The sequence below is a fragment of the Halteromyces radiatus genome, assembly GCF_025201355.1.
Source record: "Halteromyces radiatus strain CBS 162.75 chromosome Unknown BX664scaffold_11, whole genome shotgun sequence".
Classification (NCBI taxonomy): Eukaryota; Fungi; Mucoromycota; class Mucoromycetes; order Mucorales; family Cunninghamellaceae; genus Halteromyces; species Halteromyces radiatus.
The window spans coordinates 243,988-270,984 of NW_026251697.1; the positions used below are offsets into that span (position 1 = coordinate 243,988).

At 32.4% G+C, this 26,997-nt stretch overlaps 11 protein-coding genes and 1 non-coding gene across 12 annotated transcripts; 4 read left to right on the forward strand and 8 right to left on the reverse strand.

Annotated features, from left to right (window-relative positions):
• Positions 1-134: 134 nt before the first annotated feature.
• Positions 135-2,753, reverse strand: BX664DRAFT_343442 (major facilitator superfamily domain-containing protein). The gene is made up of 10 exons (XM_051547308.1): positions 2,462-2,753; positions 2,314-2,379; positions 2,210-2,245; positions 2,129-2,148; positions 2,031-2,061; positions 1,831-1,970; positions 1,740-1,751; positions 865-1,578; positions 598-766; positions 135-527 (listed from the first exon to the last, which is right to left on the reverse strand). Exons 1-10 carry the CDS (start codon positions 2,679-2,681, stop codon positions 349-351), a joined length of 1,587 nt encoding a protein of 528 aa, XP_051396014.1. The 5' UTR covers positions 2,682-2,753; the 3' UTR covers positions 135-348.
• A 1,052-nt stretch (positions 2,754-3,805) lies between these two features.
• Positions 3,806-5,691, reverse strand: BX664DRAFT_270534 (P-loop containing nucleoside triphosphate hydrolase protein; the record flags this gene model as incomplete). The annotated part of the gene is made up of 2 exons (XM_051541102.1): positions 3,806-4,877; positions 4,997-5,691. 2 exons carry the CDS (start codon positions 5,689-5,691, stop codon positions 3,806-3,808), a joined length of 1,767 nt encoding a protein of 588 aa, XP_051396015.1.
• A 2,006-nt stretch (positions 5,692-7,697) lies between these two features.
• On the reverse strand, positions 7,698-7,769 carry BX664DRAFT_t127. Its single transcript has one exon. It is a non-coding gene; the product is annotated as a tRNA-Met (tRNA).
• Positions 7,770-9,547: 1,778 nt separating this feature from the next.
• Positions 9,548-10,274, reverse strand: BX664DRAFT_343451 (histone H3). Its single transcript, XM_051547309.1, has one exon. The coding sequence runs from the start codon at positions 10,221-10,223 to the stop codon at positions 9,813-9,815; it is 411 nt and encodes a 136-aa protein (XP_051396016.1). The 5' UTR covers positions 10,224-10,274; the 3' UTR covers positions 9,548-9,812.
• A 602-nt stretch (positions 10,275-10,876) lies between these two features.
• Positions 10,877-11,706, forward strand: BX664DRAFT_343452 (histone H4). Its single transcript, XM_051547310.1, is given in 4 exon segments — positions 10,877-11,009; positions 11,081-11,594; positions 11,612-11,616; positions 11,688-11,706. 2 exon segments carry the CDS (start codon positions 10,959-10,961, stop codon positions 11,339-11,341), a joined length of 312 nt encoding a protein of 103 aa, XP_051396017.1. The 5' UTR covers positions 10,877-10,958; the 3' UTR covers positions 11,342-11,594; positions 11,612-11,616; positions 11,688-11,706.
• A 134-nt stretch (positions 11,707-11,840) lies between these two features.
• On the reverse strand, positions 11,841-12,447 carry BX664DRAFT_287302 (histone H2A; the record flags this gene model as incomplete). Its single annotated transcript, XM_051541735.1, has 1 exon — positions 11,841-12,447. One exon carries the CDS (start codon positions 12,445-12,447, stop codon positions 12,052-12,054), a length of 396 nt encoding a protein of 131 aa, XP_051396018.1. The 3' UTR covers positions 11,841-12,051.
• A 208-nt stretch (positions 12,448-12,655) lies between these two features.
• Positions 12,656-13,637, forward strand: BX664DRAFT_343455 (histone H2B). Its single transcript, XM_051547311.1, is given in 4 exon segments — positions 12,656-12,672; positions 12,901-12,927; positions 12,938-12,970; positions 13,061-13,637. 1 exon segment carries the CDS (start codon positions 13,066-13,068, stop codon positions 13,423-13,425), a length of 360 nt encoding a protein of 119 aa, XP_051396019.1. The 5' UTR covers positions 12,656-12,672; positions 12,901-12,927; positions 12,938-12,970; positions 13,061-13,065; the 3' UTR covers positions 13,426-13,637.
• Positions 13,638-14,817, reverse strand: BX664DRAFT_287308 (ESCRT-II complex subunit-domain-containing protein). The gene is made up of 6 exons (XM_051541736.1): positions 14,692-14,817; positions 14,465-14,619; positions 14,313-14,366; positions 14,101-14,186; positions 13,931-14,006; positions 13,638-13,834 (listed from the first exon to the last, which is right to left on the reverse strand). The coding sequence occupies exons 1-6, from the start codon at positions 14,754-14,756 to the stop codon at positions 13,707-13,709; spliced, it is 564 nt and encodes a 187-aa protein (XP_051396020.1). The 5' UTR covers positions 14,757-14,817; the 3' UTR covers positions 13,638-13,706.
• Positions 14,818-14,868: 51 nt separating this feature from the next.
• On the reverse strand, positions 14,869-15,463 carry BX664DRAFT_389371 (uncharacterized protein; the record flags this gene model as incomplete). Its single annotated transcript, XM_051549533.1, has 4 exons — positions 14,869-14,983; positions 15,039-15,075; positions 15,137-15,386; positions 15,451-15,463. The coding sequence occupies 4 exons, from the start codon at positions 15,461-15,463 to the stop codon at positions 14,936-14,938; spliced, it is 348 nt and encodes a 115-aa protein (XP_051396021.1). The 3' UTR covers positions 14,869-14,935.
• A 677-nt stretch (positions 15,464-16,140) lies between these two features.
• On the forward strand, positions 16,141-18,298 carry BX664DRAFT_362561 (uncharacterized protein). The gene is made up of 10 exons (XM_051548322.1): positions 16,141-16,283; positions 16,355-16,651; positions 16,721-16,852; positions 16,929-17,019; positions 17,114-17,217; positions 17,310-17,393; positions 17,458-17,607; positions 17,691-17,942; positions 18,013-18,050; positions 18,120-18,298. Exons 1-10 carry the CDS (start codon positions 16,198-16,200, stop codon positions 18,149-18,151), a joined length of 1,266 nt encoding a protein of 421 aa, XP_051396022.1. The 5' UTR covers positions 16,141-16,197; the 3' UTR covers positions 18,152-18,298.
• A 247-nt stretch (positions 18,299-18,545) lies between these two features.
• Positions 18,546-19,562, reverse strand: BX664DRAFT_343461 (putative 60S ribosomal protein L27A). The gene is made up of 5 exons (XM_051547312.1): positions 19,538-19,562; positions 19,398-19,461; positions 18,912-19,156; positions 18,750-18,855; positions 18,546-18,648 (listed from the first exon to the last, which is right to left on the reverse strand). Exons 1-5 carry the CDS (start codon positions 19,538-19,540, stop codon positions 18,629-18,631), a joined length of 438 nt encoding a protein of 145 aa, XP_051396023.1. The 5' UTR covers positions 19,541-19,562; the 3' UTR covers positions 18,546-18,628.
• A 2,549-nt stretch (positions 19,563-22,111) lies between these two features.
• Positions 22,112-24,430, forward strand: BX664DRAFT_343469 (major facilitator superfamily domain-containing protein). Its single transcript, XM_051547313.1, has 8 exons — positions 22,112-22,347; positions 22,412-22,474; positions 22,591-22,764; positions 22,837-23,097; positions 23,191-23,324; positions 23,438-23,864; positions 23,957-24,045; positions 24,117-24,430. Exons 1-8 carry the CDS (start codon positions 22,223-22,225, stop codon positions 24,323-24,325), a joined length of 1,482 nt encoding a protein of 493 aa, XP_051396024.1. The 5' UTR covers positions 22,112-22,222; the 3' UTR covers positions 24,326-24,430.
• Positions 24,431-26,997: the final 2,567 nt, after the last annotated feature.

Consider the following 26,997-nt stretch of genomic DNA (forward strand, 5'->3'; position numbering starts at 1 on the left):
ACAACCGTTTTGGTAAAGGGGAAAGGGGAAAAACCCATCTTCCTTACCTCGACTACAAAAATAAGTTACGTATATGCGTTATCATCCATCACATATCATAATATCATCATCATCATGTATCATATCATCATCACGTATCATCCTATTGTCCACAAAACAGCTTGACTTTCTTCCAACTCTTATATCTTTGGTATATAGAAATAAGAAATTTCAATAGAGTATCAAGAAGTTCCTTTACTGAGTGATTAACATTGTTTACTTTCTGGAATAAATATAATAAGACAAAAGAAGAAATATAACTATACAAAATAACTAATAATATAAACTAAAATAAAAAAAACTAGACTATTATTTGGATTCATCCTTTTCCACCTTTACTTCACCATCATTGGCATTAGTACTAGATCCAGTACCTTGTTCCATTTGATTTGCTTCAATATCCGCAACGCCAACTGTATTGGGAGATTCTTCATCTTCCACTAAATGTTGCATAAAGTCCTTGTTTGTTTCTTCTTTACCAAAGAAAACTATTTACAAAAAAAAAAAAATTTGGATATTGAGTCATCATCAAAAGGACATTGTCTATTTTTCCCTTACCCGTGATCAAGAGCCCAGCACAAACACATCCCATAAAAATAGCTTGAGTTAATCCATAATTAGCAATAGGTTTTCCGGTCTTGGGATTCAACTTGATGGAACCATCAGGATTGTGAAGTGGATATCTTTCACCAATTGTAGCTTCAATTTGTGAACTAGCAGCACTAATCTATTATTTATTTATATTTTTTTTTTAAAAAAAAAAAAAAAAAAAAAAAAAAAGGGATGATTAATATAAGAAGACGATATTTACTTGTTACTTCTTACCAAATTTCCTAATTGATAAGCCAAACCAGGCATCAAACCACGGAAACCAGGAGGAGAAATTTCATTCAAATAAGCAGGTACAACACCCCAACCACCTTGAACAAAGAATTGCATCATAAAAGAACCAAATTGAAGAGAAGAGATGGTAGGACCAAATGCCCAGAGAGCAATGAAAGCGCCAGCGCCAACAGCACAAATAACCACCACAAAACGACGACCCAAATAATTGGATAGATAACCAAACAAGATCCCACCAACAATGGCACCAATATTATATATCACACTAGTCACTGTCTTTTGTGTTTCACTGTAGTTGAGTTGAGTTGTCAAAAACGTTGGGTATAGATCTTGGGAACCATGAGAAAAGAAATTGAAAAATGCGGCAAAGATGACCATATAGATAAGTCGTAGCCAATGTCGTTTGACTGCCAAATAACCTTCTTTCCAAACAGACCGATTTAACATCTTTCTTGCTTTTTTAGTTTCTTCAAACGTATCGGATTCAGGTACCCAGAATCGAATGACGACAGCTAGTAAAGCAAAAGCAGCTCCCACCCAAAAGAGAATTCGCCATGACGCACCTTGACTTTGAATGGCATAATTGATTAATGTTGCAAGTAGATATCCACATGCATAACCTTGTTGAAAGATACCAGAGAATAAACCTCTTGCTTCAATGGGTAATGTTTCCAAAGCCAAACTTGCACCCAAACCCTGTTAAAAAAAAAAAAAAAAAAAAAAAAAAAAAAAAAAAAGAAAAGAAAAGAAAAGAAAAAAAGCGGCGTTAGAAAAGAGCAGGAAGAATGATCACCCTTTCCCCTTCACAGCATCTCATCCATTCCTTCTTTGCATCACGATAATGATATGTACTTTACCCATTCACCTCCCTAATACAAGATAAACAAAACAAAACAAAAAAAAGATGAGCAAAGTAAGAAAAATAGTGTTTTTTTTTTTGATACTTACCATACAGATACCAAAAACAGCACGTAAACCAATAAAAGTCTGTAGATTAGGAGCAAATCCACTTGCCATGTTGATCAATGAAAACAAAATAATATCTACCATCAATGGCCATCGTCTACCATATCTATCCGCAAGTGCACCTATGTATATATAGATATTGGTTACTAAGCCAAATTCATTGTTGTTTTTTTTTGTCTTACCAAAAATAAGGGCACCAATAGGTCGTAACATCTATAACAACATGTTAAATCCATTCATCATCCACATCGTCTTAATAGTTTTTTTTTTCTTATCTTACCAAAGTAGTAGTGATAGCACCTATATAAATAATAAAAAGATGAATTATTTTTCATGATAATATATAATACTTGATACTTACTAGTCACGTCTGAAACTTGCACACCAAAATCTTGAGCTATAATACAAAAATAAAAAAAAAGAATGTTAATCAAGACAGGGATTTCCTATATATATTTTTTTTACCTATATAAGTTGTTGTAAGACTCACTGAGAAGAAATCGAAGGCATCAAGCATCCAACCAAGAAAGGCTATCGTACAAATAAATAAATAAAAAGAAGATCAGGCTCTTTTTAAGGTTCATTCGTGTATCTTTTTTTTTTTGTCTCTTACCGGCTACAAAGGTGATTCTTTGTCTATTATTCAAATTGGTTAAAAGATGCCATGCGTTCACAGGTTTATCTGGTTTTCTATAAATTGAATGTTTCCAATCTAATAAATGTCGTTTGATTATACCATCCTTCTTGGTATTATGCTGTTCCAATTCTTGTTCAGCTCTAATATCCATGTTTTCTTGTTGATGTACTTGAATATCCTTTTCACTATCTGACATGTTGTTAAATAATAATAATCAAAAGAAAAAAAAATGAAAAGAAAAAGAGAAAGGAATGTATTTTTAAAAGCCTTTCTTTTTTTTTTCTTTTGTATTCCCCACAGGAATCTTTTTAAACTTTGACGGAGCCAGAATATGATTGACTGCATTAACCATATTTGGATGTTTCTTTTTTTGATCTTCCCCGCAACCCCCACTTTTCTTTTTCTTTCTTTTTCTCACACACACATGGAAAAATTGTCCTTAATCCCCCTCTTTTTTCATCAACAGAGCCTCTTTTTCCATATATAGATATTTTAGTAACCAGCGGGAAAAAGTATAATAGAAGGAGAATTATGATTTGATCCCAATGTTGTGGAGTTTTTTTTTTGTTTTTTTTTTTTCTGTTTCTAATACATACAATCATCTTTCCACATGATGTATTCATATTCCATCAAATCAACTTCTTTATTAATAATAAAAAAAAATCTATAACTATCTACAAGGATATATTACATTCAACTAATTCGCTAGTTTCCTAATTTCCATTTCCATTCGTTCTGCATACTTCTTACATATTTTGGGAAAGTTTCGGCCGTATCGATCATAAGCATCATCCGACATCTTGGTTACATCCAGGAAAGTTGATATTGTTTTGGGTATGGGTAGATGTTTTGCAAGATTCTTGAGTTCATTATCACTAAATACAGTACTTGCTTGAGCTAATTTGAATCGGAACTTTATCTATCCAAAAAAAAAAAAAAAAAAAATGAAAATGTCAAGATGTTTCTTTTTTTTTTTTTCTTTTTTACACACGGTATTCATCCTACTTGATCCGATCTTCATCTCCATATTTCCCCTATCAAAAACCTACATTGTTCCTTTCCGTTACCAATTCGTCATAAAATTGTTTCTGAACTTGCATAATGAGAGGTGAAGTTGATACAGGTGTAACAATATTGGAAGTACGTACTGGTGGTGAAGTAGTATTGGTATGAATATTGCTACTAGAATTACGTGTCGTTGTTGATGATGGTGCTGAATGAGGAACTGGAAGTCGAATCTTTCTAGTTGATTTGATAGTATTGGTCATTGAAGTAGTTGATGGTCGCTTGAAAAAAAAAAAAAAAAAAAGATCATGAGATTCAGAAACATCCTCCTCTTCTTTTTTTTTTTTTTTTTTTTTGACTTACCCCAATTTCACGTAGTACCACCTTTTCTCGATCAGACAAAAGATTATTTGCCTTCACTCCAAGAGTAACATAGGTAGTACTATATCCACCTGCATTGGTTTCAGTATATTCCTTCAAAATATTCAAAGACACTAAATGTTGTGCTAATCGAGTCGCATCATTTTTCATGATATTTTCACCTTGTCCATAAAGAGCTACTGAACTATAACCTTTATTCTTGAGTGTTTTATTTGCTACTCCTCGAAATAAAGATACCAATTGGATGAGTGTGATTCGATGTCCGTTATTGTTGTTATTGTTGTTGTTGTTGTTTGAAAATGATTGTGTAATAGGAAGGGCAAGAATGGATTGTAAAAGTTGTACTATAGATTTGGATTCATTAGTAACATCCTTGTCAATCACTTGTTTTCCATTATTTTCTATGCAATTGTCACATGCCGGAGAACGACAATGTCGTGCATCAAACGTTTCTCCAAAATAAGCCAGTACTTGTTTCCGTCGACAGTCCAGTTTGTTTTCGCAGTATTGGATCATAAAATTCAAGTTATCATGTTGTAGTTTCTTCTGTTCAAAATTGCCATCACCATTTTCAATCAAAGTTCTATGAGTCTTGGTATCCCCAAAATAGTAATATAATCTACATGTTGCTTCTAATCCATCCCGTCCAGCTCTTCCAGTTTCTTGATAATAGCCTTCCACTGATGATGCCAATACAAAATGGATCACATATCGTACATCTGGTTTGTCAATCCCCATACCAAATGCCACAGTTGCCACAATCACCGGATATTCATTTTGTTGCCATTTTCGTTGTGTTTCAACCCGTTCTTCTTGAGTCATCCCAGCATGATAATGAAGTGCTCGGATACCATATCCTTCATGTAGTTTTTGTGCCACTTCTTCACATTGTTTCTTGGTTGAACAGTAGATGATACCACATTTATTTCTATATCTTGTTTGAATAAAATTCTTGATATCTTCCAAACGATCTTGATGTCTTTTACATTTTTCATTGATTTCATACCTAAATTTTTTTTTAAAAAAAAAAAATAAAAAATAAAAATAAAAAAATAAAAATAAAATAAAAAAATTAGGTCAGTAATCATAATAAAAGAAACTGAATTATTTTTTTTAAGGACTTACTTGAGATTGGGCCGATTGAAACTTTGCTTGAAAATTTTACATCCATCAATTTTAAGATTATACATTAGATCTTTTTGTACACGAGCATTAGCAGTAGCTGTCAGAGCAATAATAGGAACACCAGGGTATTGATTCTTGAGATTGCCCAATAACTTGTAATCCGGACGAAAATCATGACCCCATTGAGATACACAGTGAGCTTCATCAATCACAAACCGTGCTAATAAATTTCTTTGATATAACCTATCCAAAGTATCCTGGAAAGCATTCGATCTTTGTAACATTTCTGGTGTAATATAGACAAGTTTCAATTCTGGTGGATTGCCTGCTAAACCTGAAAATACCGCTCGTCTTTCTTCAAAACCAATTGCACTGTTCAATAATCTTGCTGCAATCCCACGTCGTTGTAATTGTTGTACCTGATCTTGCATCAGAGATATAAGAGGAGATACCACCATTGTTACCCCACGTCGAAATTGTTGTTGTCCAATGTTATCTACATGTTGGATCGTTGCTGGTAATTGATAACATAAACTTTTTCCTCCACCAGTTGGCATCAACACAAAAACATCTTCCCCTTTTAAAGTTGTATTGATAGCTTCCAGTTGATGTCGACGAAAATCCTTCAATTTGAATATATGAGTCAAACTATGTCGTACGTCCTTAGACCATGGATAAATATCTTCGGCTGTCATTATTACATTACTGGTTGGTGTTTCTGGAGTCGTTGGTGCTCTTGACGTTGAGAAATATCGAGATCCCACTATTTTTCCGTTATGATTGTTCTGTAGATTTGATTCATCAAAGTCGTCATCAAAATCCGTATCATCCATTGTCAAGTCCATATAATTGTCTGTTGTAATTTCGTTGATGGTTTCTTGTCTATATAAAGTAGGATGAATAAAAGAATGGCAAAAAAAGAATGAGAATCGAATTCATTTCATTTTTTTTATAATATATATATATATATATATATATATATTCTACCTTTCTATATGAGTTGATGTTGTTGTATGATAATCACTTGTTTGGCCAGCCATGAGTGAAGGATAAGAAGGGTCAATATCCATAGTTTGCCGATCTGACTCTATACTTCTTGGAGTTGTTGTGATATTAAACGAAGACTCTGGTGTAGATGATGATTGTTGCTGCTGTTGTATTGTTGTATTTTGTCTATTTATTGTAGCTGAAGAAGAAAATTGCCCATCACGAGAATCTTGCTCAGTCATCATGATATCGTCAAAGCATGTTTCGGACTCGAGCTACCATAAAAAAAAAAAAAGAAGAAGGTGAACATTCCTTAATTAACTAGTCTTCCTTTTTTTATTATTATTATTTTTTTTATTCAATCATTATACTGGTTCTTACCATCGAAAAATCAGGATCAAAATCATCGTCGTAATCTATATCACCTTGTTCGTCTAAATTGTCTAAAGCCGATCCAGTTGAATGTTCGTTCAGCTTCCCGTTTGTTGCTGTAGAATTAGAGGAACTGTCAATGCCGTTGAATATTGAGTTGGAATGTTTTGACCGCTTGTAGTTTAGTGATAATCCATTGGTACTTGTTTCACTTATTACATCCTTGTGGTGATTATTGCTATTACTGATATTCCCTGTTACCCATAAACCCCTGGAAGTGGAATCAACACCAGAGTCTTGATCAATCACTTCAGATAAAGATCGTTTTTGTGGCATTGTAGTGGTATCGGATATAGTTGTATCAGTTGCCCAATTAAAAGTAGCAGTTATATTAGTGGATTCATCGTCAGTAGAGGGAAGTGTACCTTGATAGAGTGTATATTGTCGACGAGGCTCTAAAATAAATGGTTCTATTGTACTTTTGAACCACGCCAAATGTTCATCATGATTCAACTCCATAGACTTAGAGAGAATGCAACCAACAAAATAGGAGTGTGTCTAAATAATGTAAAATAAGCAAAAGAAAAAAAAAAAAAAAAAAAAAAAAAAAAAAAAAAAAAAAAGCACCTTTTTTTTTTTTTTTGTTATTCGCAGCATTCGCGCCTCTCGCGTCAGGTATATATCATTAAAAGTCCGTAATAGGTACATATCTCTATGTAATATACAACATCTTTATTAATCAATTGAATTGATATATATAATACAACAATCCAATATAATGGACAATAATTAACTGTGGTGGATAATATATAATATTCGATCGATGGGTAATGGAAAACGATACCATGATATGTATTTATTTCAGTAACTGTTCATATTAAATGACTATTGCATTTTTCTCTCTTTTTATAAACACATATATAAAATATCCAAAAAAAAAAACATTTTACTTTTACAGTAACTAATCAATGATATGGAAATAATTTTCATTTATAGCAAAATTCTGGTGATCATCATATAGATAATAGTAGGATGAATTGTACAAGTGGAATGAATGAATAATAATGTACCCATAAAGAATAAAATTTCTTTTTTAGGAAAATGTATATCTGTGATAACTACAGTTCTAACATGAAAATAAAACTAAAAATACGACACAAATCTTTTTTTTAGATATACAAGATATTACGAATAATTAATCCATAATTCCTATTATAAACATAGACAATAAATAAATATATATATATAAAAGAGATGGATATTTGTATTTTGGAAGAAAACCTGAACAAAAAAGGAAGCTATTTCATACTCAGAAAGAAGCTCAAGTTTAACAAAAAGATAATAGCTTGTGGAGGTTTCGATCCTCCGACCTATGGGTTATGGGCCCATCGCTCTTCCCCTGAGCTAACAAGCTATGGATGAAAATTGAACTGGAATGTAGTATATCAAGCTCAAATCAAATACTCAATTCTGATTGGTTGGGTAATTATTTCACCGAATACGCTCAGCAAATGACAAAGCTTGAATAGGGCGGAATGGACTTGTCATGAATTTTTTCTTTCTTTTTTTTTTCTTTTCCTGTCATTTTCAATGCCTTATATAATGTGTGTGTTTAATTATTATTCGATTCTTACAAAGAATGTAAGTTCATTTTGAAAAGAACATCATTACAAAGATAATAACGTAATTTTTTTTTTTTTTTTTTTTTTTTTTTTTTTTACATTTTTTACTTTTTTCTTTTTATCTTCATTCATTTTTCTAGGTCTTCAATTGATTTAAAGAATGGATTCTTTTTTTTTTTTTTTTTGTGGTTTCGACTATCCTTTTCATTCAATTGACAATAATTGATATACAACAGGCAAGTTTGATTAAGATGAAGTAACAAAGGACAAATATGGACTAAATCAAACTTACACTTTATATAAATTTAGATTTGTTTATTACTTTAGATGACTAAAACAATACTGGTCGATATGTCGACTGAAATCAAGCCATTTTTGAAGGGACATATATCTAAAGATGTTTGGCTAACTATAACAATGGAACAAAGATACTGGTTATGAAGAGTTCTTCTGCATTAATCGGCAACATGCTTAACAACATACTTGACAACATACCTCTTTCTTCTTTTTTGACATTCAACAACTCAACAATTCAAACAACTCGTTCTTCACTATATGCTTAATCGACATTATTCTCAACAATGCATTACGCGAATAGATTCTTAGCGAAGAAGCAAAAAAAAAAAAAAAAAGCAATTTGGAATGAATGTTGAACGACCATCCTCCCTTTTTTGGTTTGTACACACAAAAGCACATATACATGGTCAGTCTTTGGTCATGATTATATATATCAGCGCGTTTTGGTGAAAAAAAAAACAACCTCAAACGGATTTATATGGTAAGTAATAATAATAATAATAATAAAAAGAAAGTGATCATCATAAAAATATGCAGACAAAGATATTATTAACACATAATATATCTTCATTCAAATAGTCATGATTACACTGTAGCATGGATCAAAACTTTGGAATAAGGAAAACGATAGTACAATATCAAGACGAAATATTGGTCTTAACCCTGGTAAAGTCTCAACGCATCTTACTAGCAAGTGATTAAGGATGATTTGGTGAATTAAAAGTCCAGGTGAATGGGTATAAATTGTAAGTAGAAAAAAAAAAAAGTAATCATCATGGAAGGGATAAGGAAATGAAATTATTATTGACATCCATTGTACTATTATTATTTGATGTAGATTATACGGTCATGGATTAGCAAGCATTTACTCTTTTTTTTTTTGTGGATTATTCTTATCATCACTGCACACGAGTCTAGTCTTTTTCTCTTCTTTTTTTTTTTTTTTTTTTTTTATTACCATCATCAATAGTTTTAGTTTAGAAAAATTATATTTTATGGATGCATGTGGTTGGCTATGTATTAAACAACAAATCCGAATAATAATAAAAAAAAAAAAACTGTACACGTCTGGTTCTTTTTGAAATCGTGTCTTTTTTTTTTCCTTTGTAATTATCTATCAATGAAACAGGGTTACAAGCGTGTCTCTTTTTTTTTTTTTTTTTCCTTCATCGCGTTTGATCCCAAAGTGACCGCTTTTGTTAGGATATGATATATGAAATACATAATGTGATACCATTCCGGAAAAAAAAAGACAAAAAAAAAAAAAAAGAAATAAAGATTATCAAAAGAATTCATTTTTTATTGATGATTGTAATAAAAAAAAGGTAAAAGGAGGAAATACATACAGATAAGGAGTAAAAGGAGAAAAATAGGGTAGGAGGTAAAGGAGGAAGAAAAAAAAAAAACTAAAGAAACTGTACAGAAAACAAACACTTCATGCTATAACTAATGATGAGAAGTTGAATAACGTGATTGATTGTTGATTGTTGGTTGATGATGATGATGATGATTGAAAAAAAGGAATGAGATGATTTTGTTTAAGAACGTTCACCACGGAGACGACGAGCCAATTGGATATCCTTGGGTTGAATAGTGACACGCTTGGCGTGAATAGCAGCCAAGTTGGTATCTTCAAAGAGGGAGACAAGGTAAGCTTCAGAGGCTTCTTGCAAGGCACCAATGGCAGAAGATTGGAAACGCAAATCAGTCTTGAAGTCTTGAGCAATTTCACGAACCAAACGTTGGAAAGGCAACTTGCGAATCAACAATTCAGTAGACTTTTGGTAACGACGAATTTCACGAAGAGCAACAGTACCGGGTCTGTAACGATGAGGCTTCTTGACACCACCAGTAGTAGGAGCAGACTTACGAGCAGCCTTGGTAGCCAATTGCTTACGAGGGGCCTTGCCACCAGTAGATTTACGAGCAGTTTGCTTGGTACGAGCCATTATTATTATTATTCAAAAAAAAAAGTATAAAGTTGGAAAAAAAAGAAAAAGAGAGAAAAGGGAGAAACAAAAAAAAGAATGTGGTTATTTCTCATTTTATATGATTTTCATATTCCGCCGATACGCGTGTCTACTATTTGATTGGTTGTAAATACTTGGAGTAAAAAAAAAAAAAAAAAAAAAAAAAAAAAAAAAGAAAAAAAAAACGGACGTTGAATATGTTTGGTGTTTGTCGCGTGTCATTTTTTTTTTTTTTTACATTTGTTGTCACGATACTACGCGAAGAAGGGATAATGATGATCATCATAAAAAAAAATCAAATTCCTCATCATAAAAAAAAAAAGAAACATTCTTCATCCTTTCATGTATAAACAAATCTCTCTAAGGATAATATATAATGGTACCATTTCAAAATGAACTATATAGTAATATCAATGTATTGACTACTTTTATTGATTTCATCATTCACTATTTTTAGTGACAATGGATCATCCTCCTTTTATGGTTTAAATGGAATCGCGTGTCAATGAAAAAAAAAATAGTTTTTTGAAAAAAAAAAAATTTAATACGGGTGTACGAATGAAAAAACACGCTCTATGCGGAAGTTGAATTGATACGTACTATAAAAATTCTCCCCCATACTGATTTCCCTCTTTCTCTTCTTTTTCTTTTTTTTCTTTTTTTCTTTTCCAACTTTTTTTTTTTTCTATTCTCTTCAAATATTTCATTATAATAATGGCTGGTCGCGGTAAAGGTGGTAAAGGTTTGGGTAAAGGAGGTGCTAAGGTAAGAGATTGAAAAAAAAATAGAATATGCTTTTATAATGTAACTCATCTTTTTTTTCTTTTCTATATTAGCGTCATCGTAAGATTCTTCGTGACAACATTCAAGGTATTACTAAGCCTGCTATTCGTCGTCTTGCTCGTCGTGGTGGTGTTAAGCGTATCTCTGGTCTTATCTATGAAGAAACCCGTGGTGTTCTCAAGGTTTTCTTGGAAAATGTCATCCGTGATGCTGTTACCTACACTGAACACGCCAAGAGAAAGACTGTTACCTCTTTGGATGTTGTCTATGCTTTGAAGCGTCAAGGTCGTACTCTTTACGGTTTCGGTGGATAAATCAATTGTTTCTTGGTTTCCTCTATCTCTTTTTTCCCCTTTTTATACTCTTATTTTACATATATTTCTTCCTCCTTTCACATACTTTGTACCTCTCATCTCTTAAGTTATCGATTTATTACCCTCCATCTCTTCATCTTTGCTCCATCTCACATCAATGAATACTTTTGTCTAAAGTATCTCTAGTCTGTATATAAATTTGATTCTCTGTCTTCAAATAAAACAATAATAAAACTTTTTTTTATAAAAACAATGTTATCTTTTTGGATCATAAAAGAGTTAGTTTGGTTGATTTTATCATTATACATTCTCTTATATCCCGTTTTCATATATTTTTTATTTTTTATCTTTTTTTTTTTTTAATAGATCTGTCTAAAAAAAAAAAAAAGTCATCATATGAAACCAGCACATGATCAAATCGCAAGTCACCATTTTCTATATCATTTAACTATTATTTCATCCAAAACATAAACCAAAAAAAAAAAAAAAAAAATAGATTGAAGAAAAAAAATATAAGTTTTTATTATTCCTTTTTCATAATCACGAAAAAAAGCTATGTACATATATAAAAAGATGTTTAACAATGGGATAAGAGGGAGTTTGTAAAGATGGAGAGGGAGATCAAAGGGTCATGATTGATTGCGAGATGACTAAAAGAAGATGACACAAAATGGAATGAGAAAAATATAAAATAATAATAAAGGGGAAATTTAAAGTTCTTGAGAAGCACCACCCTTCTTGGTCTTAGCAGGTAAGAGAGTAGCATGGATGTTAGGAAGAACACCACCTTGAGCAATAGTGACTTGACCAAGCAACTTGTTAAGTTCTTCATCGTTACGGATGGCCAATTGTAAGTGACGAGGAATAATACGAGACTTCTTGTTATCACGAGCAGCATTACCAGCCAATTCGAGAATTTCAGCAGTCAAATATTCGAGAACAGCAGCCAAGTAAACGGGAGCACCAGCACCAACACGTTGAGCATAGTTACCACGACGCAAGTGACGATGAATACGACCAACAGGGAATTGAAGACCGGCCTTGGAAGAACGAGTTTGAGACTTGGAGCCAGAAGCAGATTTACCACCAGATTTACCACCAGACATGTTGATTATATGTTATTAAAAAATAAAATAAAAAGAGAATATGAAGAAGAGAGAAAGAAAAAAAAAAAAAAAAAAAAGGAAAAAAGAAGAAGTTGGAAAAAAAGTAAGAAATGACTCTTTATATTTATATTCATCGGAGTCACCCAATTCAAAAAAAAAAAAATTCTGATTTGATGCTCCGAGTAGTGCGTGCGTGTTCATTTTTTTTTTTTTTTTTTTTTTTGAACAATGAATAGAAAAATCATAAGCTATAAGTATTCAAACCATATAAAAACATAATAAAATTTTTTTTTACTTTCTAAATCTATTTAAAACCGTGTAAAACCGCGTCAAAACGTGTTAGTTTCGTGACATGATATAAAAAACTAATTGATATAAGAGAATCAAAAGTTATCTACTTAAAAAAGTGATCATCCATCGGAAACTGAAAGTGAGCACGCGTTTTTTTTTTTTTTTTTTTTTCTGAAGCATTTTTTTTTTTTTGTTTAGAACAAAAGAATGAAATCTCCGTCGATTATAAAAAGAGGGAGAGTGTGAAATGGAAAAAAAAAAAGTTTTTCTCTTTTCTCTTTTTCTCTTTCTTTTTTACATTACAACTTTATATATCATCAATAAACAATGGCTCCCGCTGGCAAAGCTCCTGCTAAGACTACCGAAAAGAAGTCCAAGTCTGATATCAAGAAGAGAAAGTCTAGCCGTAAGGAATCTTACTCTTCTTACATTTACAAGGTGTTGAAGCAAGTTCACCCTGATACTGGTATCTCCAACAAGGCTATGTCCATCTTGAACTCTTTCGTGAACGATATCTTTGAACGTATTGCTTCTGAAGCTTCCAAGTTGGCTGCCTATAACAAGCGTTCCACTATTTCTTCTCGTGAAATTCAAACTGCTGTTCGTCTCATCCTTCCTGGTGAATTGGCCAAGCACGCTGTCTCTGAAGGTACCAAGGCTGTTACCAAGTACACCTCTTCCAAATAAATGATATCCTCTCTCTGGTTTTCTCCATTTTCCCCTCCTTTTTCCATTATTATCCATTCAAAACATATTTAGTTTTTTTAGTTGCTATTTCGTCATTCATCTCATCTCTCTCTCTCTCCCTCCTTTTATATTGATGTTGCGTTTTCGCACATTTGTACAGAAAAAACAAGATAGTCTTCTTTTTTATCATTAGTCTTTGTGAATATCCCCTGACTTTTTTTATTATTGTTCAATAAAAAAAAATCCTATAATACAAGCATAATCTATACTATTCTATTTTTTCATTTGATTCCAAAAAATTTGACACCCATATTTTCATTATCAGTTCCTTTGAATAACTGTGCCACACCGCGTTTAACCAATACTTGAATCGCAAGTAACAAAACGTTGTGATCTATCTCATAGAATTCTTGGTAACAAAAAAAAAAAAAAAAAAAAAAAAAAAGAAAAGAAACGTGTCTTCAGTTCATCTATTTTATCTACTATTTTGTAATTTTGTTTTTACCTTGTCCTTCTGCTAATTCACCGTGAGCTATTTCGTATGTTGTAACAATATTGTTATTGAGTCCACTTTGTATCACCTATCATCCATGAATAATAATAAAAAGAAATATACATATATTAGTTATATCTTTCAAATAATAAAGATGATGATTTATTTATTATTATTCTTACCCATTGTGCTATCAAGTCTGCCCAATCATCAGGTTTACGCCAGAAAAGTAATGCTTCTGTTTTATTGTCCCCCCATTTTGCCGTACCTATAGTGATATGAATGTAGCATCATATTGATAATAATAATAAAAAAAACAAGAGTCAATTCAAATAAGTTTCATAAAACGTCTTTTTTTTTTGTTCATACAATTGTATATATCTATAACACTTACCTTGTTGAACCATGAACTCTATAACTTCTTGCAGAGTTTCGAGCGATAAACGACCTACATAAGCAGATAGAAAAAAATAAAATAAAATAAAAAGAAGTCAAAGGATGAGAGGTTTTGGATAAAACAAAAAATTTCATGTTAAATAACTTTACGTTTGATACGAGTGTTTTCGAATAATGGGGAAGCACCAGGAGTTGTTGCTTGATTAAGATTCAAAGTGAATATCCGATAATGTCGAGCATATTTGAGTATAAGATCTGACCATTGAAGAGCTTGATTCTGCCAAGTCGTTTCTGTAGGTTGTCGACTATAATGGTAACAAAAGTGTAAGAAGACATTTCTATTTTTTTTTTTCTTTTTTAGACGTGTGCTTACGTACGTGTAAAAGGGAGGAAAATCATGAATAGAGGGAAATTGGTAACTAGAACTGGTCGTTGAAGACATGGATATATAGAATTTATTTCTTTTTCTGAGAGAAGGGAGCAAAGAAAGAGAAAGAGGAACCAAAAAAAAAAATTGGGAAGTTTGAAGAGAAAGAAAAATCATAATCGGAAGTAGAAACTCATAGCATGTGTAGGTTACTTGCTTTTTTATTTCATCAGGTAAAAGATAAAAAACATCAACTATACTATCACTTCTACACCTTCTAGTTCTTTTTCAAGTCCAATAGCCTAAGAAACCAATAGATGATGAGTTATATATTTTATTTTTATCAAGGTAACTTACATTTCTATAAGGATAGATGGTCCACTTTTCCCAAACCCTAAAAAAAAAAAAAAAAAGTTGAGATCGATTCTATTTTTTTTTCTTTTGAATTAACTTACTTTCCAAGGACATAAGGATCTTGAGCAATTTTTTCTTGTAATTCTTCTTCACTATGAGCTTGACAAATCATCATACTTCCAATCATTTTTCGATTTTCATGCGAATCAAACAAAGCACCTCCACATAGGATATAACCTGTTTCATGAGCCTTTTCAGCCATCGCCAAATGTTTAGGTCGTGCAACCATTCGACGTTGTAATGCTTCACCATCTGTATAATCTTGAACCATCACAACAAATTGTTTTCTACCTAATATTTCAATGACATGTTTTTTATTTAACATTATTCAATACTTTTTTTTTTCTATTTTTACCTTGATCAGTCATTTTGATTGTAAGTAAGTAAAGAAGAAAATCATTCAATTCAGATCACCAATTTTTATTCATCTATCCAGATCAAAAAAAAAAAAAAAAAAAAAAATTGAAACGGATAAAGTGACATCATACATTAACTAAGTGACAGCTTGCTTATTACCTAAATCCGCCGATCATGCTATTACCATCGAGTCATCCTACTTTCTATTTCATTGTTTCTTAAAGCCGATAACCGAAAAGTACATACCATAAATGGAAAGAGAAAGAAGGAAAAGTGAGAAATTGTTTTAACCTATACCAGAAGGTAAGAAAAAAAAAAAAAAAAAGAAAAAAAAAAGAAAAAAAAAAAAAGGTCAATATCATTCATTGATGATCATCTATTTCTTTTCCTTTTACTTTTTCAGTCAATTACTTTTGATTTGAATCCCATACGTTAATGATCCGAGTAGTCTTGAGGAAGTGTTGAACTCCTTTCATGATTCATATGATGGATGATGGATGTGAGCGATGTTTGATGAATTAATGATAACATGAATAATATATTTTCCATTAGCTATACAATATGATTGGAAAATAACATCGTTTCATCTTCTCTAGTTTATACTTTGTTCTGGTTGGACATCGTATGGATTTCGTTTTCCGCTTCATTTTCAATTGTCCTTTTTCCATCAGTTTTTCTTTTTTTTTTTCTTCACTTTTTTTTTTCTGTTTTCATTTCCTTGCACTTCCCTCTATATCCTCCCTTCATGTTAGATTGCGGTGTTTGTCTTGAATCCTTCAGTGGTAACGAGGTATCAGCACTCCACTGTGGCCATGTTTATCATACTTCTTGGTAAATATTTCCATCCTCTTCCGATCTTCGTCATTCTCTAACATTGCTCTTTTTTTTTTTTTTAATAATAGTATCCAATTGTGGTTGGCAACTAAACCAAGATGCCCAAGCTGCAATCAAGTTTGTACACAAAATAATCCTCTTATACGACTCTATATGAGTTTTGATCACAATCATAATTTTACATCACCAGATTCACAAGACGACATGACTCAAGAAGCACGATTAAGAGACTCTTGCAACAATCTTCGAAAACAAGTGGAAGAAGTCACTCAAAGGTTGAAGACTGAAAGACAGCTGATGGAAAAAGCAGAAAAGGACAAGAATTTATATTTGAACAAGGTCAACATTTACAAAACTATCAAAGGGTAATATAACATTATTAAAAACGGTGGGTCAGATCTAACTGTTCTTTTTTTATTTTTTTATTTTTATAGAGTGTTGGATCTGGAAAAACGACTAGCTACTCCTCAACGACAATATCAGATGCGACAATGGAGATCACTTCCAAGGGACGAACTTAGTTTGCTGACATGTTCTTTATATGAACGCTATCAAGATTTGAAAATGTAAGTAGTTGAAAAAAAAAAAGAAGGAATCTAGAACGTATCACCTGATGATATCTTTTTTTTTCTTTTTGAATAGGGAACTTGAAAACAAACACACACAATTGGAACGATCGTATCATAGAATTAATGATTTAAAGAAAAAATATAAAAGATCAAAAGCTATGCAAGTAAGTCAAAAAAAAAAATAATCAATGTTCCATCTTTTGCCTAATCATCGAATTCCTTATCTCACACGCACATACTTTTAAAACACTTTTATAGAATATTATCAACATTGGAATTGATAAATGTTCTCTAGAACGGATTGGCCGACATCGATCTATACGATCGTCTGGGACAAACAATAAGACAAAGGAACATTTAAGGTAAAATATTCACATTGAATTAGTTACAAAAAGGAAAAGAAAAAAAAAAAAAAGAGTTCAGGGACATATATTTACTTACAAATCATCAATAGTGCAAAGAAATTCAGCAAACAACCTGCTATACCTTTGGATGTAGAAGATGATGATACAATGGATGAAGATGACCAATTAATAACGTAAGTCAAACCGATCAGTTCATGTGTATGTGACCGTATGTTGATTGTTTCTTTTTTTGAATAGACCATTGACTACAGCCCATCAGCAACAAGAGCAAGATAATCAATATTTAGATAATTCCACCAACATGATACAATCCAGCAGTTCATCAGCAAATAGTCCACAGTATAGGATAAATCTATTAGAAGACAATGAAGATAACCATTCCTCAAGGTAATGATGATCATCATATATGAAAAAGAGCATATCATCTAACCATCCTTCTTCTTTTTTTTTGTTTTGTACTTTTGTCTTAGATCGTCCCAAATGGAATCTGAAAATGAAAGCACAGATATGGAGGAAGATTTGGATCATGGGAGTAATAACGACGATTACATGGAAAGCAACGATGACATATTTGACTCATTACGGCAACAACAATCATTTTCGCAGACACCAGAAATCATTGACTCTGGCTCTGATGATGATGATCATGATGATGATGATGGCAGGAGTAACAGCAACCATTCAAGCATTCCAAGGGTGAATTTCCAAAGTCCAAAGCGACCGTAAGTTTGACGATATACAGGTTATATTGTGATGCTGACTTTCTTTTTTTTTTTTCTTTCTTGTACATAGTATGACAACATCAAGAATAGGATTACAGCGTGTCATTGGTAAATAAAAAGAAAAACAAAATGTGCCTATGAAAGGAGTGTACTAACCTTCTTTTTTTTTGCGTATAGAATTATCAAGCGATGACGATGAACCCTTATGAAAGCACCTATAGTTAACATATACATATATAGTTCCCCAGTCCTTATACGACTAAAATACCAATCATCATCATTCATTTGAAACGTAGTGCTAGCGAAATCATCTATCGTTTTTAATAAACTATTTAGATATTATGAGTAAAATGTCCCAGTTTTCAATACATACTCCATACGCATATACTCCATTTGAATTGAAGGCTTCAGAAAACCAATCCTTCATCATCTAACAGTAATCATACCATATTATAGAATCACTGCTATACATATCATTCCCTTACAATCTACATTGATTCACTTCTAATCACTCTACATTATTATATACCATATTATCTCATTTCTATTTTTCCCATCATAATAATAAAACCATAATATCATAAAAAAAAACACCAACCAATGGAAAGGATCATCATGACGAGTAAAGTTTATTAACAAAAAGATGTATATGAATATGACATTTTTCTACTAGATTGTTGTACTTTTTAAGCAATGAGTTCGACAACTACAAAAAAAAAAAAAAAAAAAAAAGAAAAGTGAGATATTCATATCCAAAAGAAAAAACCAATCAAGTTGAATGGTTTTCTTTTTTTATAGATGACTTACCACCACCAGCAGCCTTGATCTTTTCTTCGGCACGACGAGAGACGAAACGAGTACGGACAATAACAGGTTGAGAAAGACGACCCTTAGCCAACACCTTACCGTAACCCTATAATAAAAAATAAATTTAAGTCTGGATTCTTAATAATATAAGTCTATACTTACGTTTTGAAGAGCATCAATGACAGGAACCTTTTCAGTGTTCTTGTATTGTTCACGGACACCTTCACCAGCCAAAGTCCAGATTTGATCCAAGTTGACAACAGGACGCCAGGTAGGATTCTTCTTCAAGTGGAAATGACGCATACCGACCTTACCAAAATAACCAGGATGGTACTTATCCATGTTGATACGGTGATGATGTTGACCACCAGCAAGACCACGACCACCAGGATGCTTTCTATGCTTACCTGTTGTAAAGGAAGAAATTAGGATGATCAGTTTCATGTATGATTCAATATCTTCAGTATGTTGTTCAAATGTCATGTTTCGATCGTTCGTTGTCATTCCGCTAAGGAGGGTATATATGCGTATCAAGAATATCCTATCGTTATCAATTGTTGAATACACTCCCCCCTTAAAAAATATATCCAATGTCGTTCGATCGTTCGAAATCATGTACATTTCTATTTTTTTTTTTTTTGTAATTACCAACACGACCGTGACCGGCTGATACGTGTCCACGCTTCTTTCTGTTATGGTGTAATCTAGTAGGCTATATAATAAGAAAATCGATGAGTTTGGATATAGTTATTGATAGATGGATGGATGGATGGGGTCTAGTAATTTACCATGACTGAACACTAGTTTAAAGAGAAAGGGAAAATCAAGAATGGGTTTGTGAGGGGCGAAATATCCCAAAGCAGACAAATTCATCTTCCGCCCGGACACAGATAATTCGCTGAAGTGTATGAACATTTGCCCCTTGTTCTGTTTTCTTTTCTTTTCTCTCCTTATGTCCCTTGTTTTTATGTTAATCGCCGTGATTCCAAACCTTGTATGTATAACTGTAAATTGATATATGAAAAGAAGACATCATTGTACTGATGTACCGTCATGTTTGTTTGGATAAAGGGAATACTGCTGACTCTGGAGCCTACTTTTTCTTTACTATTTCATAGATTCGGCTCCCTCCTTTACATGCGGCTGTCATCATATTTAAACTACAAAAATAAATGATTACACTATCTCATTGTTTCTAATCTTGTCAATCTTACCTGAACATGGATCTGAACTTCTGCTGTTCAACTGTAGGTAATGGACTCTTCTTATTCTCACATTGAAACCCAAGACTCATTATTTTTTTTTTGTACAACTCAAGTTATTTTGATTCCAAGGAATCTATCAAGGCTATTGTACCATCCTATACATTTTGGTAGAATATGATGGGAAGAATGACTTCACACCAATTATCATATTTCAAAAGGGTAAGTTCGTATCATCCATTTCTTGAAATAAAGGTATCGATATGACTGTACTCATTCCTTCTCTTCCTCTCTTTTTGTTGTCATTATTGGATTTGTTAGTCTTTCTTTGACAACAGCATTATATCATTCTCACGTGGTAACGTCTTACCCTTTTTATTTGATTGGGTTACATCTGGGGGGTGTTTCAACAGTTATTGGGATGTGTGATCTGCAGACAAAGTTAGAGAGAGAGAAGAATAGATGAAACACTCGTGATCCAGTGTTTTTTTTTTCTTCTTTATGTCAATAGGATCAACAACAAAAAAACATGGACACAGAGGACAAAAATGGGAAATCTTCATCATGGTTAGCAAGTTGTACAAATGAAGTAGGATGATCTTTTTTTTTTCTTTTGGATTGGATCTACATCAAACAGTAAACTACACACACAATGTACAATGGACAAGAAACAATGCATGACAACGATGACAATGAGGATGTCGCGCTTTACTTTATTCAAACTCATCTATGCCTTGGGAATCGAAAGTGAAACCTCAAATAGTTACGGAAAGAATTTACCCTATGAATTGAAATGGCACCTGTACAACCTACAGGTAATTATATCAACAACTGGAACAAAACAAAAAAAGGTTGGAAGGTGTAGTTATTCAAATCAGGTTTTTTTTTTTGATATTATATAGGAATTATGGTGATGATTTTTTTTTTTTTTTTTGGGAACGTGGCTAGTCTCAACAAGATAATGCAAGTTAGATTGACAAATACAGGTAAAAGAATATAGACACATTTTTCTCGATCTCGTTATGATATTTTCCAATGACATTGATCTTTTCTTTTTTTTTTTCCCAATCGATATCTAGACATCGGAACAAATCAAGTACACTTGGCAATGGAATAAATCGGTTGGGGAACCTACACCATTGCTACACCAAGATCGGAATGATAGAAAATGCGACAACCCACCATTTTGGATGAATTGATGGATGTGAAAGAAACAGAAAAAAAAAAAAACAAACTATTGTGAATTAGATCTCCACTCTCTCTCTCTCTCTTTGGTCAGCAGAACAAAACGGAAACCCTTGGAAATATTCGGCAGGTCAAAAAATCATATTATTGTTACTAGAAAATGGGTACGATAGTAAAAAAATGGAACGACAAAATTGAATTATTGGGTATGATATTGAAGACTTTGAATAGTATAAGAGTTTAGATGTTCTATATATATATTTAGATAGATATAAATAGATATTTTTTATATGATTGTTAATAAAATGAATCCATTGAAGAAGAAGAAGATGATGATAATTGTGTTTGATTCAAAGTAAAATAAGATGATGAAATGATACTGTACTTGATAGTTACAAGTCAGTTTAAAACGGGTTTCCCCGCATTTTCCCCTCATGTTCCCTTTTGGGGATTACACAAAAACTATAAGTGTGTGAGTATGAACGTAGAAAAAAAAAAAAAGAACCAAAGGAATGGATTCCCATATTAACCAAGATGATATAATCATTTATTTGTTATTTATTGAAAGAAAATTTATATTGACTTTAAGAATATATAACACTCTATAATATAACACTGTAGTGATATCTTTTTTCTTTTTATAACTATTTTCCGCCAACATAGAGAAAACATCCATTTTTGGAAAGTGATACGAAAAAGAAAAAAGTCAATGAAACTTATTGTATATTATATATATATATATCCATGGATCATCCTAATAAACCAAAAATAATATATATTTTTTTTTCATCATCATCATCATTATAAGAATAATAAAAGAAAAGATCCATTGATAAATTATGATACAATGAGGAAATGGATGATGATTAATACAATGCACTACGGAAAATGTGGAGAGGAAAGATATTATCCGAAAAGAACCAAATGGAGAATGACTTACATTAAGCTTTTTTCCCAGCCTGAATCTTTTTTTTTTTTTTTTGATCCCATCTCTTTTTACATATTTATTAAACTTTTTTTTATTTTTATTTTTTCAATCTTTTTCCTTTCTTTTCTTTTTTTTTTATATATATATCAAATTATATAATGTCAAACGAAGAAATTGGAACAAAAATAGAACATACATCTTCAGTAGATGATGTTGGCAAATTGGAACAATTGGAAGAGTATTCAAGTGAACGTGATAAAGAAATAGAAAAAAAGATTGTTAGGTAATATAATTATTATTATTATTATTATTATTATTATTAATTCAACTCTTTTTATTTATTTTAGAAAATACGATCTTCGTATTCTTCCCATCCTTTGTTTGTTATATCTTCTTAGTTATTTGGATCGGTAATAGCCTTTTTTTTATTATCCTTTTTTGTCAAAAAAGTGCCTGAATGGCGGGATTTCTATTTTTTTTTTTCTTCTTTTCTTCTTTTCTCACCATTTTTTTTTTTTTTTTTTAGTTCCAACATTGGTAATGCTAAACTAGGTGGTTTAGAAAAAGATCTTTCTTTAACTTCACAACAATATCAATGGTCTTTATCTATTTTTTACTTTGGTTATGTTATCTTTGACCTTCCTTCTAATATTGTCATGAGACGCTGGCGTCCTTCTATTTGGCTTGGTGCCCTCATGTTGTAAGTCTTACCAAAAAAAAAAAAAAAAAAGAATATAGTCATTCATTTCTTTTTTTTTATTAAATAAATTAGTCTTTGGGGTGTTACTGCTGTAGCCATGGCAGGTGTAAAAAACTTTGCTGAATTAGCTACAGCAAGAATCTTTCTTGGTGTATTTGAAGCTGGGTTTTTCCCGGGATCTATCTATTATATGTCCATTTGGTATACTCGTAAAGAATATGCTCGTCGTATTGGTTTCTTTTGGTCTTTTAGTTCTTTGGCTGGTGCTTTTGGTGGTTTAATTGCTTATGGTATTACGGAAATCCCTACAAATGTATTACAAACTTGGCAATTGTAAGTTCTTCCTTCATATATATATATATATATATATATATATATATATATATATATTTTATATATTTTATTCACTTGTTTATTTATGATTAGATTGTTCTTGATTGAAGGTTTACCATCTGTTGCCTTGGCTTTATTTGCTGCTTGGTATCTTCCTAATCAACCAGAAACTGCGAAATTTTTGACAGAAGAAGAACGTCGTGTTGCTGTAGGTCGTTTAGCTAAAGGTAAAAAAAAAAAAAAAATTCCATCCTACAATATAAAGAAATGAGAAATATGTATTTGTTGATGATAAAACTCAATGACTAAATTCCTTTTTTTTTTTTTTTTTTTTTTCTAGATGCTGGTGTTGCTAATGATCACTCTTGGTCTTGGGCGCAAGTCAACTCGGTATTTACAGATTGGAAAGCATGGGCTTATGCATTTATCTATATCTCAGGTACCAGTGCTTTACAAGGAGTGACTTTATTCTTGCCTTCTATTATCTCGGATATGGGATCTTGGACAAAGGCTCAAAGTCAAGCACTAACCACTCCTCCTTACTTTTTGGCATTTATTGCTACTGTGGCTATCGGTTGGTCCTCTGATCGCTTATTTGAACGTGCCCTTCACATGCTTGCCATCAATGCTCTCGGTCTTCTTGGTTTCTTTTTGATGATGTTTATTGACCGTTCCAATGTCGCCGTCCATTATTTTGCTGCTTGTCTGGCCACTATCTCTGTTTATGCAAATGTTGCTGTCAAGGTTGCATGGTTCAATAACAATTTGTAAGTATCGAAATATAAAGATGAATATTCACTAATCTCTCTCTTCTATTTTTTTTTTTTTTTTTTTGGATGATGATTTTTTATTATTATAGTGCTGGTTTAACTCGTAGAGCTGTAGGTTCTGCTTTTATCGTCTCTATAGGAACCATTGGAGGTGCCATTGGAGGACAAATTTATTATGGTAAATGATAATTCATATATAAAACAATGATATTGACAAATGTGATTTGTTATATTTTTCTTTTTTGTTAGATCCTCCCGAGTACTTTTATGGAAACTTGATTGCTGTCTGTTTAGTAGGTGCTCAAACCGTACTAGTTATCCTTGTTCGCTTGGTACTTGCTTATGAAAACAAACGTCGTTCCAAATTGACTGAAGAAATGAAAGAATATGAAGTTCATAAGTATGGTGGTATTGAACTCGCTGGTGATAGACATCCTGATTTCAAGTACGTGTTGTAATGGCTTATAGTTTCTAGTTATCATCATTTGATTGGTTTTTTTTTTCTTTGTGATTCGATATTTTATGTACACTATAATAAATTGTTTTTTTTTTTTTTTTTTTTTGGATTATTCGATTGGACACTCTTTCTACTTAACCTATTATGGTGATTCTTCGCTTCTATTTCCATTTTCCTTTTATATTGTCATATGATAATTATCTATCTCTTATGCACGTAGCCATTCTATGTAAGAAAACATAAACAAACTTGTCTTTTCCTACATTGCATAGATTTTTTTTTTTTTGGTTAGCTTGTAGCCCATGATCCACAACTCACAAACGCAGATTTCAGATGACAGAATAATCATGATTTACTAAAATATATATTTTCGTTTTGACACCCTGACTCTTTACCTCAATCAAAGACCATCGCCATTTCTCTTGATATGATCCATTTGACCCGCCCAACCAAAGTAACCCAATTTTGTAAAGTTGAGAATAAATCAATTTATTAAAAAAAAAAAAGATCCAAACGATACATCTCTAATATCTACAGTATATAAAAAAAGATCCAGTTCGGTCAGTCGTGTAACATCGGGTAGCCATGCAAATAGGCAAAGGGGGGATGACCATGCTGAGAGATCCAATTGCCTGTTCTACTTGCTTCTTGATGAAGACATCTCCAAGTTTCACGTGAAGGCTTTCCAGGATAGCAGCCGGGCGCTAGAATTGTGATATCCAGTTTGGATATAATGCTTGCTTTTCGATGAAGACATTTCCAAAGTTCAAGGGCGGCTTTCTGGGATAGAGTGTTATTGTAAAAACCTGTTTGTTTTTACCCATCATGGAACTATTCAAAAAAAAAAAAAGTCAATCAATCTCTTAAGAACAAGAAATGACACCGCCAGTCAGTATTTTCAACTTACAACAGTGCTCGCCTACAGCTAGAAAATAACATTCCATGACGTGTATCCGTATTTAGAGTCCATTCTGTCCATTATACGCAATTGATATCCCAGTCCAATTTGACAACATGTTTTTCAAGAAAGGTCTTGATAAAAAAAAAGTGGCTTCTTGATGGGGTATAGCTGATGATCGAGATTTTGCTACTGGTGCATAATCAGACTCATCCAAAGATTTCGACTTTTGGACATATTGCTCCAGAACATGTAACAATGTAACACCAATCCCAAATACTTGACCTTCGCTGAGACAATGTTGAGTTCCGTAATCCAGTTGTCAGCTGTTCGATAAACCTGCGCTTCACCGTTGATTTGTAGTGCCACCAACACGTCTGATTGCCCATCACACAACCTGATATACTGATCTATCTTGTTCACACAGGACGAACCAATGATGTCGTAAAGTCATGGGGTGACATGTTTTCCTTCTTTGCCAAAAATGGAGGATCCAGGAGAAGCAAACAATGGTTGATAAAATACTGTTTTTGTTGATAAAATATTTTCTGTATCCGGTGCGGTAGTTTTGATCACTGACTCGTAACAGTGGTATGATTCTTCTCTTGAAATTGCCGGGGAGATGGAGAAAGTTGCATGATGCTTGTCGCTTGCAATAGCCAGAAAGAATTTGTATTGATTTGTACAGGCGGTTGTCACGTTAGGCGTAGTTTCTGTAAAAGCTTCCCAGTGTTGAAGAACAGCCTGCTTTGGAAAATTTGGATTGGTTGAAGTCAATGGCAAGCCTCGTACCAGTTGGGTATTGAGGGAGGTAACGTAACTTCGTATGTTCCATCCTCTTCCGTAATGACTTTGCAACTGCGTTCTTTGTTGTTCAGAGGTGAATCTCGAGAGAGAGAGAGAGCTAATCGTACTCCACAGGTTGAAACCAAAGGATTTAAAGGCGAATCTATATCAAGGTATACACTAGTAGATACAAAAAAAAAAAAAGAAAGAAATTGAGTTATCCATATTTACTGATAAACCTATTGCAATGAATCTTGTTTATTGACATAATGTTAATTACGTGAGGAAAGTCCAGAGATGAGGGAAAGTGGGGCATACCAGTCAAAAGGTTAAGTCAAAGAAGGGTTGACAGAGTCACAAAGGATAGCAGATAAACGAGAAGGAAGGAACAAGAAGGTAAGAAGACTTGTTCTTCTGATACATATGATATACGACCAGCGGTGATGGAGGATATAATAAGAGAATGAATGAAAGTAAAGGAATGGGGATAAAGAAAAGAGAGTGAAAGAAAGACGAAAAAAAAAAGACAGCGGATTTCTTTTTTTTTTTTCATGACTCATTTCATGCTTTTGAAACTCCATGTTTCATGATAGACTCTATTGATTGACTACATTATTTTATTTTTATATATTTTATCATTTTGTGATATACAGTATGATTGTACCTGATGTCGGAAATCTTACATATGTTTTATGCAGTAGAACAATGCATACGAAGAACCTGAAGCAATATCATCGGTCAAGTATGACTGAGATAGAAAAAAGGGATGTGGTACAGATACTGTTGAATTGCTACCATCTGCCGAATTTTTATTAACTATTCAATCATCCTTGAAATACCAGTAATATTGAATCATGATTGAAACTTTATATAGGAAATCATCCATCTTACAAAATTAAGTTATGATTTATTCATATACTATTCATTGATACTATTTTCTAATCATCATCCACTAATTATCGTTAACACTAAGTATCCAACCCGTTATC